This window comes from Zingiber officinale, chromosome 2B, assembly GCF_018446385.1.
Source record: "Zingiber officinale cultivar Zhangliang chromosome 2B, Zo_v1.1, whole genome shotgun sequence".
NCBI classification, from domain to species: domain Eukaryota; kingdom Viridiplantae; phylum Streptophyta; class Magnoliopsida; order Zingiberales; family Zingiberaceae; genus Zingiber; species Zingiber officinale.
Genome location: NC_055989.1, coordinates 108,049,062 through 108,063,921, shown reverse-complemented (window position 1 = coordinate 108,063,921; position 14,860 = coordinate 108,049,062). Strand labels below are relative to the sequence as shown.

The 14,860-nt window shown below is 36.0% G+C and overlaps 2 protein-coding genes and 1 long non-coding RNA gene across 7 annotated transcripts; 2 read left to right on the top strand and 1 right to left on the bottom strand.

Moving 5' to 3' along the window:
* Positions 1 to 827: 827 nt before the first annotated feature.
* LOC122046720 (YTH domain-containing protein ECT4-like) lies at positions 828 to 6,447 on the top strand. 3 transcript variants are annotated; one of them, XM_042607547.1, is made up of 9 exons: positions 828 to 1,059; positions 2,076 to 2,143; positions 2,309 to 2,483; positions 2,915 to 2,991; positions 3,076 to 3,412; positions 3,495 to 3,613; positions 4,802 to 5,329; positions 5,443 to 5,655; positions 5,798 to 6,447. In XM_042607547.1, exons 1-9 carry the CDS (start codon positions 1,026 to 1,028, stop codon positions 6,152 to 6,154), a joined length of 1,908 nt encoding a protein of 635 aa, XP_042463481.1. In that variant the 5' UTR covers positions 828 to 1,025; the 3' UTR covers positions 6,155 to 6,447. The 3 variants fall into 3 exon arrangements, with proteins under 3 accessions (XP_042463481.1, XP_042463480.1, XP_042463479.1); XM_042607546.1 differs by having other exon boundaries at positions 2,067 to 2,143; positions 3,495 to 3,610; XM_042607545.1 differs by having other exon boundaries at positions 2,067 to 2,143.
* A 5,024-nt stretch (positions 6,448 to 11,471) lies between these two features.
* LOC122046723 lies at positions 11,472 to 14,480 on the top strand. 3 transcript variants are annotated; one of them, XR_006130364.1, is made up of 5 exons: positions 11,472 to 12,210; positions 12,286 to 12,369; positions 13,731 to 13,867; positions 14,021 to 14,186; positions 14,294 to 14,480. It is a non-coding gene; the product is annotated as an uncharacterized LOC122046723 (long non-coding RNA). The 3 variants fall into 3 exon arrangements; XR_006130363.1 differs by having other exon boundaries at positions 13,731 to 13,925; XR_006130365.1 differs by having other exon boundaries at positions 13,731 to 13,925; positions 14,021 to 14,205.
* Positions 12,669 to 13,448, bottom strand: LOC122046722 (auxin-responsive protein SAUR65-like). The gene has a single exon (XM_042607548.1). The coding sequence runs from the start codon at positions 13,390 to 13,392 to the stop codon at positions 12,862 to 12,864; it is 531 nt and encodes a 176-aa protein (XP_042463482.1). The 5' UTR covers positions 13,393 to 13,448; the 3' UTR covers positions 12,669 to 12,861.
* Positions 14,481 to 14,860: the final 380 nt, after the last annotated feature.

The following is a 14,860-nucleotide window of genomic DNA, read 5'->3' as shown; positions in this document are numbered from 1 at the left end:
GACGGACATCATTGTTTATAAAAAATATAATTTATATTATTATAATATGATAAAAATATCTTACAATTTCTATTGACGGTGGACAGATGCTTGAAGGTGGAGGCCACGGTAGCTCCGACGTCGATGATAATAGCAGCGATGATAGCGACCAGGGGCGGCAATGGTTGGCGGCCGACGACGAATTATATTAATAGCAATGTCTATTGGTGCAGGAAATAGATTAGGGATATATTTGATATTTAAATTTTAGTTAAATATTAAATTTAAATATAATTGGATTATATAGTATTAATATTGTAATCTGATTAAATAATTTTATTATATTTTATAATTAGATTAGATTATATTATAGTTTTAGAATTATATAAAAAAGAATAATCAATATTATAATATAATCCTGATTACTGATTACCCATAGCCTTACCCTTTGTTTTAAAATTATCTAAAATAATAATTTATAAAATTAATATAATAAAATAGGAATAAAATTGAAATACAAATTTTTTAATTCCTTTTACCTTATCTTTCCTTCCCAGCACACTTCCTTCCAAATAAGATTTCAAAATTTTTTTTCTTTCCATTTTTATTCTATCTTTTTTGTTTTTTTCCTCATCTGCTACCAGCCTACTAAGCAGTGCGTTCGTATAACATGAGGGCCATAATATTATAATATAATCTTAATTGCTGATTACCCGTAGCCTTGTGGAGGGCGAAAATGGTAATTTGATGGGGCAAATTCTGTTAAATAGAAACCTCAATGTACGTTTGTGAAAAAATTCGTTCATAATTTATATATATATATATATATATATAAGACCAATAAATACGGCGTCGTCTGTTTCGTTCTTTCTCTCTCTGCCCTTTCTCTTCTCGCAATCCGAGTCGCATCTTGGAGCGTCCCCCTTCCTCTCTCAATCTTAAACCTCTCGCCCCCGTGCTACGAGATCGCAAGGGATCGTGGAGGAACCTTATCTGTCTTTCTTCTCTTGTTTGGAAGAAGACCGGCCTGGAGATCTGGGTTCGAGATGGCGGCGACGCAGCAGGCGCCGGATCGAATCGGTGTGTCCCATTCCTTGACCAGATTCATGAGTTTCTGTTTATGTTCTGCCATCAAATTGGCGTCTTTTTGCTTTTTGTATTGGAAAGGTGGTTTTTTTTGGGAATAAATTTCGTTGTCGCGGTTTAATCGATTGAAAACGTGATCTTTTTGTTGGTCGCTCTTCTGATCTTGTTTCCTGTGTTGTTCTAGAATGAAGGTTTTGAATTTAAGTACTTGATGTGTTTGGCGTTTTTCTCAGATCTTATTTTGAACGTTTGTATAATTTGGTTATTTTTGCCCCGCAATTTGTATTTTAGTAGAGGAAGAACGGATTGGATTGGACTGTGTTAGATGTAGATCTACGACCGTGGTAATGGTTCGGTGAAGTTGTTACTTGGTTATATGGTTGTATAGTTTGAGAATCTGGTTTCTTCATCTACATTCTCTTTTGACCTTAACTCTTCTAGATCAAGTGTACTGGAGGTAGATAAGTGCATGAATCTTCATTCTAGAGCATGGATCTTCATTAGATTCCGTAGTTCAAAAATACCAGTGCAGGAGCTGGCCGTTTGGATGAACGATAGGTTTTCCAATGCTAATTGGCATACTGTGTGTCAGCACTAAATAATGTTGATTGGCACCTATCTAAAGATGGATTGAAGGAACAGGAAGAAGATGAGGAGCGGAGGAGGACAAGGAAAGAGAAGAGGGCAAAGAAGATCAGGAAGGAGGAAAGCGTACTTACTTGAGCTCTTAAACTCTTTGCATCATTTAGTCATGTCACTGGAGGTTTGCGTATCAGCAATCAATGCACAAGTCACTTTTGTGACTTTGTATCATGCAGTTGCATCTATGATTTTGAATTTATGTGAATTGTATAAGTATGAATATCACATACGATTGTGCTTTCTTTAACTTGTGGATTGTCTATGAGCATGCGCTTACATCTTTTTTTTTTTTTTTTGCATGTCTTATGCCATATCCCACTATAGTTGAATTAACAAGTTGTCCTGTATTTCTCGACTAGATTCAATAGAGCCATTGACATCATTGCAGACAAACACTGAGCGGAAATCAGTTGATGTTGACAATTCAAGCAAACAGGTATATTTTCCATTGACACTCATTTTTTTTCTTATTCACAATATATAGTTTCTGATATACCCGTTTGCATCATTAACCAAAACACTAAGCAGAAACCAGTTAGTATTGATAACACAAGGAAACTATTATAATTTCTAATCAGTAAGAATTTATTCCTTCTAACAGCCACCATCTATTAAAAATGAGAAAGTGACAACTTCTGATGCTTCACATGATATGAGGGACATGGATCTCACAAGAGATGTCCAAGGAAATTTGAGTTCATCTGATCCTGTCCATGTGGATAGTATGGTGTATGCACAAAATGCCTTTGCTCCTCAGGCACAATCCTTTTATGGAGGTCAGATTTTCTTAAAATAGCATTTAAGTATCTCACATTATAATTAAACATCTGTTTTCCAAGATTTGACTGTAGTTGTGCAAATATTGCTGGTATGGACTTATGCAAGATATGCAGGATGAATCAAAATTGGTGCATGCAGTAAATAGAACCTTAGATTGACAAACAATAATAGTTGCTTTGTGTTTTCAAAGTTTTCATAGCTTTAATTTCTGTTAATTAAGTTATTTATTACTTTCATTTCTTGTCCGGTGCATCAAATTCCTAGTATTGATTTTTTTGGACGAGTTTGTTACCCCAATCTAACTCCAGGGTATTTAACTATGAATTTGGATACAAATACAATATTTACCCCAATCTAACCGTAGATAATTTGATTATGCCTTTGTATTGAGGCACAAGGATGTTTGATCATTTCATTTTTTTTTCAGGATACCATAATTCAATTAATGACTGGGAAGGTCAATCTCAGTTTCTAAATCTCGAAAACATGGAAGTTGGTCAAAATGTGAGGATGAATATTCATATGAAAGCTTTGTCTCTACATTTTATTTTTGTGAAAATCTTATGGTGTTTTTCTTTCCTATCAAAGGGTATGTATGATAATCATTCGCTGCTCTACACTGGTTATGGTTACAGTCCTCAAATGCCATATGGCCCGTATTCACCTGTCGCAACCCCTCTACCTTCTGTTAATGGGGACGGCCTTCTTTTCTCCACTCAGCAATTTCAATTCCCAGGCCCATACTACCAGCAGCCATCTCCTGCCAGCATTTCATATATCTCTTCTGCAGCTCCTATTCCACAAGCTGATTGGAGACTTCCAATTGATCAACAGGGAGCATTTCCTGCTGATAGCTCAAATTTCAATGCCCAGCTATACAGTCCAAGGCCTGGGTATCAACTATCATATGGCTCTTTTAGCGGAGGTATAGTATTGATACTAAAAAATACTCGTGTTTTAGTTTGCACCAAGGCCTGATGTCTCAGTTTTTCTTGTGCCTTATTCAGACTGGTTGAGATCCCCTGATGGGACAAGATCTGCAACTCCATTATTATCACCTGCAGCTTCACCACAACCTATCGGTGCTCATTCTTTTGGGCAAAGCATGATTTCTTTCGGAATGGTAGTGAGTCTTTCATTCCTTATTTGCTTGCTTTCTTATTTGATGAGATGGAAACTACATGCATATATAATTTTATTTTTGAGTGCAGATTTTCAATATGTCAATTCAACATTTTTTCATCTTTCTTACTCTAATGTCACTTGAACTTTTTTAAATTTTATTTAAAACCTTTTATTCGGTAGGGAAGAGATAGAATGAGCACTTCATTTGTAAAATAATCTACTAATTACAATTTTCTTTCCAATTTAATTTCAGTTGGGGTCACTATTCTACATAGTTTTTTTTCTCTTCTTTTAATCATGTTACAAGCACTAAATCGCATGTGTTATTCAGTAGCATAATATTGTGGCTGTTGAACACACTGAATTAAATTTGCACATGATATGACTGAAGATCTTAATCTATGATCCTAGCTGCTCTCCATGACAATAATGTTGTGCTTTCTATTGTTGTTTGTGCATATATACCTTACATGTTGCTAAATACCTTTGATTTTTTGGTTTTCTAGAGGTAGGAGTCCATCGTCCATAATTGGACCTTGTGTTTTGGGATTTGTATTGACACTATTGTCTCTTGGTTAGGGGTGAACAATCGGTTCAAAATCGAACAGAACAAATCGAAACCGTCTTTTTTTTGGACAAATCTAACCATCAAACTTTGTCATCAAAACCAAACAAACCGAACTGATATAAAATCGGTTACCGATTAGTGACATCATCAATTGACTAATATTGGGTAGTCAAATTCTCTATCAAGCTGTGTAGTTGTTATCCGATTCAGCTATATGAGTCAATTGTTTACTATATGGCAGTTGATTGATGATGTTTCGCTTTAATTGGTTTAGCTGACTTGTGGATTTTAAAATCAAAACTGAACCGAATAAACTTAAAAACAAAAATTAAAATAAAATTTTGAATTAACCAAACTGAACTTTCGAATTCAATTGGTTTAGTTGGTTGATTTGGTTTAACCGATCTTTTGCTCACCCCTACTCTTGGTTATATTTTAGCTAAATTTGGGTGTAATAGTGATTATTTCGGTTCCATTTAAAAGACTACAGATTTTAGTAGAGGTTGTTTGTACTTTGTTGTAAGTTCTCTACGAGTGAGCATTTGTGTTTTCTTGTAACTAGTTGTTTTCGGAGTCTATCTTTTTGAAAGTGTATTCACTTTATTTTCCTACTGATTTCAGGGTTCACAGCAGCAGCAATCTTCATATGGTTATGGATCTGCTATAGGTTCTGTTGATAGAGGATATCCTCGTGCTGCAGTATACCATGGTAATACATTTGGAACGCTTCTTACCAACTCGGGAATTAAGGATCGGGGAGCAGTTACTATGGAGAAAAGTAAGAGGCAAGGAATCGGAAGTGCTCTATTGTGCAATTGCAACGGCACTCTTGATTTTCTTAATGAACAAAACCGAGGGCCACGAGCAAGTAGGACAAAGAATCAGATGAATGAAAAGAATCCTTCCATGGACATACTGAATATTGGTTCCGCAAAGGTCGATCATAATCTTTATAATAATCCTGACTTTGTGACAGAGTACAAGGATGCCCGATTTTTTATAATTAAATCATACACCGAGGATAATGTTCATAAGAGCATCAAATATGGTGTTTGGGCTAGCACTTCCAATGGGAATCGTAAGTTAGATTCTGCATACCATGAAGCAAAAAAGAAAGAAGATCCTTGCCCGGTTTTCTTATTTTTCTCGGTAACTCTACCTCCACCTGTCCACTCTATCAAATTTCAGTAATTTTGTTTTTTTGGTCAAATAACTAGCAGATTACTGATTCTTGGAAAAAAAATTTCAAAAACGATAAACAGGTAAATGCGAGTGCACAATTCTGCGGGATAGCTGAAATGATCGGACCTGTTGATTTCGAAAAAAGTGTGGATTATTGGCAGCAAGACAAGTGGAATGGCCAATTCCCTGTTAAGTGGCATATGGTGAAAGATGTACCGAACAACATGTTTCGACATATTATTCTTGAAAATAATGACAATAAGCCTGTCACCAACAGCAGAGACACCCAAGAGGTATGACACAGATTCTGCATTGTTCATAACCAAGTATATTATATATATATTCAACAATCAAAAAGAACTTGGATTTTCGTTTGCATTGTTCATAACTTTTGCACAAGGTTTGCCGGTTAACTAAGACTATTTTGTTACACAGGTAATATTAGAGCAGGGTTTGGAGATGCTTAACATATTCAAGAAGCATGACTATGAAGTATCAGTCCTGGATGATTTTGAGTTCTACGAGGAGAGGGAGAGAGCAATGCAGGAGAGGAAGGCTTTCCAGCATCAGCTATCGAATTCAGCCGGTCCGATCCCAGCAACATTCAGGGAAGACCAAAGGAGCCAAGCAGTGATCTCTGGCAGCATTATCAGTCAGATTTCAAAGAACTTTGCTCATACTATGAGACTGGAAGAAATCAGCAACATTGACCTATCATCGAGCACTGCTGTTGCCCCCAAGCCTGATGATACAATAAAGCCAGCAACTGCAACTGTGACTCCAAGTAGCTAGCAAGATAAGAAAGAAGGATTCAGCTTTTGCTAGCTGTAGGACAGTGTAGTCGCCATGGACGAGCTGCTGCTGAGTAAGATCAGTTCTAGTGTTGCTGAAGCAGTTGTACATTTTGTTGGCCACATAAGAAAAAGAAGTTGAAAAAAAAAATCACATCTCTCCATTTTGTTTCCTTTTTATGTTATTTAATTTCCCTTTTTTTTTGCCTGCCAACCAACCTTGAGCAGATGTCTACCAGCTTTTGTATAGTCATTCTAATGAGAGATGAATGAATAATTTGGCCTTTTCCCTTTTGTTCCAATTCCACAAACCCTAGTCCTCTAGCAATATCTGTACTACATTAATCCACTCTGAACTCTGAAGAGCATGAGATGTTGGAGCACAGATACTAACATTGCTTGTTTAAAGGATTCTTGATGCTTCTTACATAGCTTTTGATCTCTCTTTCTAACATGCTATGCAAAAGATTGCGCTTTCTAAATTCGATCAAAACATTTTGAAAAACTTGACATCATGCATAAGGTAGAGAGGTCAACCACAAGAACTAGAAGGCACGTCCCTTGCTCCCTTGTGATCCTCTTGATTGAAGGTTTTTCCTGAAACAAATAACATCAGTAGCAATATTGCAAATAAAACTTGGCTTCGATCAACACATAAAAAAAAAGAGCTTTCGTTAGTGTGATTTGAAGTGTCAATCAATATAGAATAACATGACAAAAACATATTTGTTTCAGCATGATTGATATTGATACCATGTCGGCAAGGATGATAATTTATCACCCACGTCGATATAGTTTCGGCAGTATTGACCAACAAAGGCATGTTTTGTTCATTACTATCCTAGACCTATTGAGACTAGGACAGTAAACTAGCTAGCCAAGCCAAGTTGATCTTTATGATGTTCAAGTTTATTTGATAAGATAATCGAATCAAACTAAGCTGTTAAAATTATTATTTAAGCTTGGTTTAGTTTCTTTCTTTTGAGCTTGAACTTGGTTCAAGTTTACTTGAGTTTTGTTTGTTTAGATATTATCGAGTTCTCAATTCAAGTTTGTTTGATTGGTTATTGAACTTGATAATATAAACTTGTTTATTTATTTTAAAAGTTTCTTTATTTATTTAGCACATTGATAAAGTTTTATTAATGAATATAGTTCACAAACATTGACGAGTTAAATATATATGTTCAAGGTTGTTCATTTAGTTTAATAAGTTGTTCAACCTTGTTCATTTAATTAATTCCGTGTTAAAAGAACATAAACAAGTTATTATCAAGCTGAATATTAAATTTATTCGTGTTCAAAAAAATTCTCTTAGGGTAAGTACTAACAATTATAAGAGAGAGATATTCACTGTGGAAAGAAAGAAGTACATGCAACAACAAAAGTTTCAGTATCAGTTCAAGCTCGTCTTTTATATATTTATGAACAAGTAGAAAACCCTATTCCAATATGAGATGTTCTAGGAGCATTATTTGATCTAAATTTCAATGTTCATTACTTTGGTTTTTATCATGTTCAAATATGTCCCAAATTTTATAATTTATTGCTCTAAAATTTTAAATGATTTGCCTTTTCATAAACTTATATTTGAAAGCAAGCAAAATAGAAAAGAATTATAAAAGAAAACCTCATTTGAGTTGTAAGAAATACAAGTTTTGTTCCTCTTGGATGAATATGTTCACAAACTACAGTTAAAGCTCTTGAGTATTGGGTTCACTTAATCACTGTCAAGAATATCGAAGGCACGGAAGAGTGAAAGATTACAGAGCAGATATGAACGTTGAAATAGTCGAAGTGAAGCATAGTTACCGGCATGGAGTCTCAAGCCACAGCTCACATAATTTTGCTGCATAAGGGGAAATAGGCATTCTCAGTACTGGAACAATTATTGCTCTAGCTGCTGCTTCCTGCAATGCAAACAAGAAATCCGTCTGTGCTTTTGTCGACAGAGAAAGTTGCCTCGACACATTAGCAAGTCATTGAAACTAATATCTCGATCTGCCAGTCACTCAATTTCAGGCGTCGAGGAGTTGTCTTCTGCGTTGAGGAGGTAGAGATGAGTCTCTCCATCCACTTGTAAAGTGCCTGGAGGATAATAAGTTTTTTTTGCTATATGCAAGGGCAATCCATTATAAATAAAAAAACTTTAATAATAGAAATATCCGCATTTTACTGAACCGCATGTGCAGGTTTTAGGATTTCTCATTTTATATACCTAACTTTTATAATACCCAAATAATGATATGGTATTGTTGATATGCCGTTCTTCTTTCTTTCACAAAATAATCATGAGATTTCTTTATTATTTAATCTACCCTTTTAAAAATTAACTCCTCTCAATTTATGTTGTCGCATAGATACATTAAAGAAACTTACAAAAATATATTGATTTAAGTTTGAAATGATTCGAAATAATTTGAAGTGATTTAGAGTTCTCTATGTCTATGAGTCAGTTTAGTTTGAAATTAACTGATTGACCTATACTATTAGAAAATTTAAAAGTATGATATTTTTTAAATCATAGGAGTTCTAAGAATCAATTAATAATGTTGGTTAGTAAGTATATTATTGTCTTAGACCTCATGATAAGCCTGTGATAAATTTTATCAAGCCTTGTAAGTTTAAAAATTCATTGTTCTTATTTTACGCTCGTCTAAATCTGGTTGATGTACTTAGAAAACTCAGAATGACTTCAAACCAAAGTCAATGTATAGTATACCTCCCTTAATGCATTCACGGCTCATATTTAAATTCAATAATTTAAATTAAGAGCAATTAATTTTTGATAGCGTAAATTAAATTTAAAAATTTACTAGTCTCAATTATATGGTAAAGAGTATTGTGATATTATTTCATGCTTCATCTCATACTAGCAAGATCGGGTATGCCTGAGTACTCCGGCTTATCATCCGCTTCTACGCATGGAACCACAATCAAAATTTATATCTTGCACCTGATCAGACATTACAACCCCTCTTTCAAAGGCATTTCTTGTATGAGGCCTTGAAGATTCTCTACAATCATCACTAACAAGTGACAAACCATACGTCTTTGAACTAATTTCTTGATCTATGACATTAAATTTTGCGTCAAGGAACTATCTCCTGCATTGAGGAGGTAGAGATGAGTCTCTCCGTCCATGCCCCTCTTTCTTTCACAAAATAATTATGGGATTTCTTTATATTTTTACTCTACCTATTCATAAATTCACTATTCTCAATTTATATTGTCGAATTTAGGTTTGAAGACATGGATACATTAAGGAAAATTGCTAGAATACATTATTTTTGGTTTAAAATGATTCAATTTGGTTTGAAGTCATTCAAAGTTCTCTAGATTCATTAGTTTCGAACGAAATTGACCGATGAACTTGCACCATTAAAAATTTAAAAGTTTGATATTTGTGGAATTAGGAGAGTCTTAGGAATCCATTGATGGTGTTAGTTAGTAAGTATCATTGTCCTAAACCTTATAATGAGCTTGTGATAAATTTTATTGAGTTTTTGTAAGTTTAAAAATTCATTGCTCTTAATTTACATTGTGTCCAAATCTGACTAATGGATTATAGAATTCCGAATCACTTCAAACCAAAATCAATGTATTCCTACAAACCTCTTTAATGTATTCATGCCCTTGGATCTGGATTCAACAACATAAATTGAGAATAGTGAATTTTTGACATTGTAAATTAAGTTTAAAAATTTACTGTTCTCAATTCTGTGTTGAACCCTTTTTGGCATGACAACATTATGATACTATTTCATGCTTCATCTCATAGTTCCTACTAGAAAGATCGGATACGCATGAGCACTTTAGCTTATCGTCCACTTCTATGCAACCACAATCAAAATTTGTATCTTGCACCTGACTAGAACTTACCACCCCTAGTTCTTGTATGAGCCCTTGAAGATTCTCTGTGATCATCACTAACTAGTGACAAAGCATGAGCCTTTGGAATGGATATCTCGATCTACTAGTCACTCAATTTCATGCATCGAGGAGCTATCTTCTATGTTAGGAGGTAGAGATAGTCTCTCCATCCACTACTAAAGTGCCTCGAGTATAATAAGTTTTTTTTCTATATGCAAGCGCAATCCATCATAAATCAATAGTTTTAATAGAAATAACCACATTTTATTGAACCATATTTCTCATTTTGTGTCTCTAATTTTTATAATACCTAAATTATGTAGTGTATTCCCAATGTTCCTCCTCTTTCTTTCGCAAAATAATCATGGAATTTTTTTTTATATTTTTACTCTTTCTATTCAAAAATTCACTACTCTCAATTTACGTTATTGAATTTAGATATGAAGGTATGAATACATTAAGGAAACTTGCAAAAATACATTATTTTTTGTTTGAAATGATTCGTATTGATTTGAAGTGATTTAAAATTCTTTAGATTCATCAATTTCGAACGAAATTGACCGATTGACCTACATTCGAAAATTTAAAAGTTTGATATTTGCGGAATCAAGGAGTCTTAAGAATCTATTGATGATGTTAGTTAATAAGTATTATTATCCTAGACTTTATAATGAGTTTGCAATAAATTTTATTGAGTCTTTGCAAGTTTAAAAATCCACTATTCTCAATTTACACTGTTCTAAATCTGGCTGATGGATCTAAAAATCTTTGAATCTTCAAATTAAAATTGATAAAAGTTCATGTGATCAATGAAAGCAATGTAAGTAAATGCAGAAAAAAAGACCAAGTAGCTTGAGCATGTAAAATGCGTAAATTGTACTCTATTCACATAAGCTCAAAATTTTCAGTACTCTAAGTGGATTAAAGTAGTTCCAACTGAGATACCATCCATAAAAGTAGGAAAATCACTCCAAAATATAAATTATCCAATAGTTACTATAATATATTTTGGATGAGTAAAAAGTTTAGGATTTAAAATTTAGGATTATATTTACAATTTAGGAGTTAGAGTCTTTAACACTTATATCAATATATTTTTATCAAAAATTTATTTAAATTTTATTAAAATTATTTTAAATTAATTAATAGAAGTTATTAACTCCTCGTCTTTCCATTGGATGGCGTGATCGCACTTGGCTATTGGAAGCTCATTAGGGGAAGCGTTCCTCGCGGATCTAGCGTACGATGGAGTCATGATGAAAGTTTGACCTTTTGACTTACCGTCATCGTGATTGGAGGTAAATCCGTGGGCCAACTTTACAGTCCGAGGTGTCAATGGGCTGGGCCCGGTCTGATCTTGGCCGGAATGGGTGTGGGCCCGGATCGGTTACGTCGGTCACGGCCCACCACGATATGTAACGGCTCGAAGTCGTTCGGCGCTGATGATGACGAACGGAGGGCGCCTGGAAGGATCCAAACCCTAGTGAGGTTGATTAACCGGCAGCGAGGTGCGCCGGCGCGGTTTTCTTTTACGGAAGACGGCAAGGGCTCGTCGTCCGCCGCCTCCGGTGACTCATCGACCGCCGGAGAAGACGGGGAACCGTGGTGGAGATTCTGCGGCAGCGCGGAGGTTCCTAGAAGGGCTCAGCTTATATCGCCTCTAATTCGCGGAGAACTGCACGAGCACAGTCTACAGGATTCTCCGAATGGGGAGATAGATGAAGAGGGCGTCGATCTGAATACTTCTAGTTTTAGCAAGAAGGTGCAATTTTTCATCTGCTTTGCTCATTGCTAGATATCTGTCTAAGGAGAAGCTTCCTGATCTAATCGATAAGGTTTGGGTTCCTAAGTCTGATAAATTAACGATGAGGACTTCAGACTACAATCGAGCTTCACAGAAGAGGGATGCCAAACCATTTTTGGAAAGGTCGGCGTCAACGAGAGTACATGGATGTTGAAAAACTTTTTGTGGTGCCCTCAGTTCCTTCAAAATATGCTTCATAGGAAAGATCTCCATTGCCGTTGATTTATTACATGGTTTGTCTGTTCCAGCAATTCCCTGTGAAATGTTCATTGTTTGTCTGCTATTGACTAAAAGCCGGGCCTGCAAATCGAAATGTGACCCTACTGCACTGGCTGCCGGAGCAAAGATGGAAATTTTCACATGTATCCTGCGTTTGCAAGGTTATAAAACTGTGACCCTGCTGTATTTTGTACTTGTATATTGAAGATGAAGTTTTTTTTACCATTTGTGTGCAGAATAATCAAGAAAAAAAAGGGAGAGAATGGAATCGATGATCCAGTTATTGTCCATCTATCACTTTGACTGAGGTTATACCACAGGTTAGTGAGCATCCCTTCTTCAAGTTTCTTTCTTTGTTCATAAGATCAATAGCCATAGAAAAAGCTCTTTCTTTCTTTTTTTTCTTTAAGAAATGCAAATCATGGAAAGGTAAATACTTTCTGTTGGAGTTTTCAGGAAAACTCAATTTAGTTTTGAAAAAGGAATTTTATGAAGTAATTAGTTCAGGTGTTTGACCAATTGAATTCTATGAGCGCTGCAAATTTAACTGCAGTAGGCCAATCGCCAGAGCCTGCATTTTGCAAGCATTGACTAATTTTTGCTAAAAAAAAGAGAGACATAATTGAATGAACCACTAAAAAATGGAAACATCTAGCAGATCGTCTTCTTCAGCTTCATTACTTGTTCTTCATTTCCATCACAATTCAAACTCAACAACAAACATGATTAATCAGAAGAAACCCCGGATTCCAGGGGGAGATCATCATCGATGATCATCCCACGCCATGGAAGGAGTGGTACTAGTCCACTGATCATCTGCACACAGGCTTGGGCGGCAGCTGGCGAGCGCCACCAGGGATCTCTGCCTCCGGAGAGCAGTACCATAAATGGCATCGGCAGTCCTTGTTCTTCTCCACCACCTTCAGGATGCCCTGGAACAGGCCCACCTCGCACGGGATCCGCAGCACGCCTTCCTGCCCAAACCCAAACTCCTCCTCCGCCTCCTTCAGCAGTGCCGCGAACGCCCCGTGCGCCAGGTACTCTGTTGGTATCACGAACCGACGCTGCTCCACCCCCACGCTTACCGCCAGGTACCCCTTCGGCACCGACGATGATGTAGAATAACCAGAAGAGGAAGAAGAAGAATAGTTCGACTCAGAGAAGGACAGCTTCCTCTTCAGGAACTTGATGCTCTTGCTGCCCCCGCCTCCGCCCCCACCGGCGGTGGGGGCAGCAGAGGCGCTCGTCTTGGACGTCGACCCCACTGCGAGCTTCTTCCACTTCTTGATCATTTGCCGGAGCCGCACAATGTCGGTGATCTTGTTGGATTTCTTGGACTCCATCAACAACTCAGAAGCACAGCAACGAGTGTCAATCAAGTGGAGCTACTTGAATTGCTTTGTCTAAAGCCTGGGAAACTCACAAGGATTTAAAGGAGTTGGGACGCCAACAGAAATATTCTAGATACTATTACATATAATATTCAGATTTACAACACAATTTAATAATTTTTTTACTTTCCAACTTAGTACTTCAACGTCTGAATTCCACTGTAAATATCTTGAACCAACTTGGTAGGCTCTCATTTCTTAAAGACATTTTTTTGAACTCTCTGATTTGATTTTCTGCTTCATTATCTTTTAGATTTTTTTACAAACAAGTAAATCTAACACTCTTGCAGGTCCAATTTACTCATCCTTGTCAGGAACCAAGCCAATAATACAACAATGCTTCTGCTGTCGCTACTCAACTCACCACCTGACTCCAACTCCAAACCACTTGGTTTCTGCAAAATCTACAAATCTTTCATGCCTGATGGTACGGCCACTTGGTAGTTGTCCCTGCTGTTCTTTCACTGTCCTTGCATGTGATCCTTGTACGATCTTCATTTCTCCATTCTTTAAACTCAAGTTTATGATCGCCTCCTGATTCGACTTCTCCCTTGTTTTCCCTTTTTTCTATTGGATTTAGATGCTTGGGAGAACATGGCAGCAGGTGGGTCTGGAGAGCAGAGCCCATGTGGAAATCATATGAAGATTTCAACTTTTGGGTCTGCTTCTGATCAATCATTTGAAGTTTGATCACGAGACCCTGTGTTGATCCAGTCGTGGTCAAATCTTGGACGGGTGAAAGAACAGTAATCTAATATTTTTCCAGTTCAGAATTCTTTTTTTTTTTATAAAAATAGTAAGTCATATGAATTCTCTTAACTAATAAGCTTTGGTGTGTGTTGATGATTGATAGTTTTCTAAGAGGAACGAAGTGGTCTCGAAAACTTCACCATTTTGAAGCACATGAAGAACGCTGCTTGACCAGATGAAAATGGCTAATAATCATCAGTTTCAATGCAGAATTTGTTGATATATTTAATAAGATTCCCAGACAAGTTGGTGATGTTACACATGATATCATGAGATCCAGTTATGATTAATTATGCATGTTTATTGAGTATCAAAAACATTTTAATTTATGCAGTAGTACTTATTCTATTTATAATGAGCAAAAATTAAAAAGATATTCCTTTTTATTAGAATCCTAAAAGGGAGTCCTGTTTTTATTTATTATCGAAAAGCCTCTTATTCCGCATCAGGATATTCCTATTTTTGAAGTTATCCTTATTTTTAGCATCTTTATAAATTATATTAGAGCAGACATAGTTCATCTGTTACAACATAAATATTTCAATTATGTTACTGATGTGGTGATATAGGGATACTCATTTGGTACAGGATCAATTATTAAGGTGGAGATTAAAATTAGGATGGTCAATGTAAGGTGTTAAAGAGTTGAATTGAGGACAATTACAGCGGT

Coding starts and splice junctions, on each gene's coding strand:
- LOC122046720 (XM_042607545.1), top strand. CDS start 1,026: ATGGCGGCGACGCAGCAGGCGCCGGATCGAATCG. Junction 5,330..5,442: donor CGGTTTTCTTATTTTTCTCG/GTAACTCTACCT, acceptor AACGATAAACAG/GTAAATGCGAGTGCACAATT. Junction 5,656..5,797: donor ACAGCAGAGACACCCAAGAG/GTATGACACAGA, acceptor TTTGTTACACAG/GTAATATTAGAGCAGGGTTT.
- LOC122046722 (XM_042607548.1), bottom strand. CDS start 13,392: ATGGAGTCCAAGAAATCCAACAAGATCACCGACATTGTGCGGCTCCGG.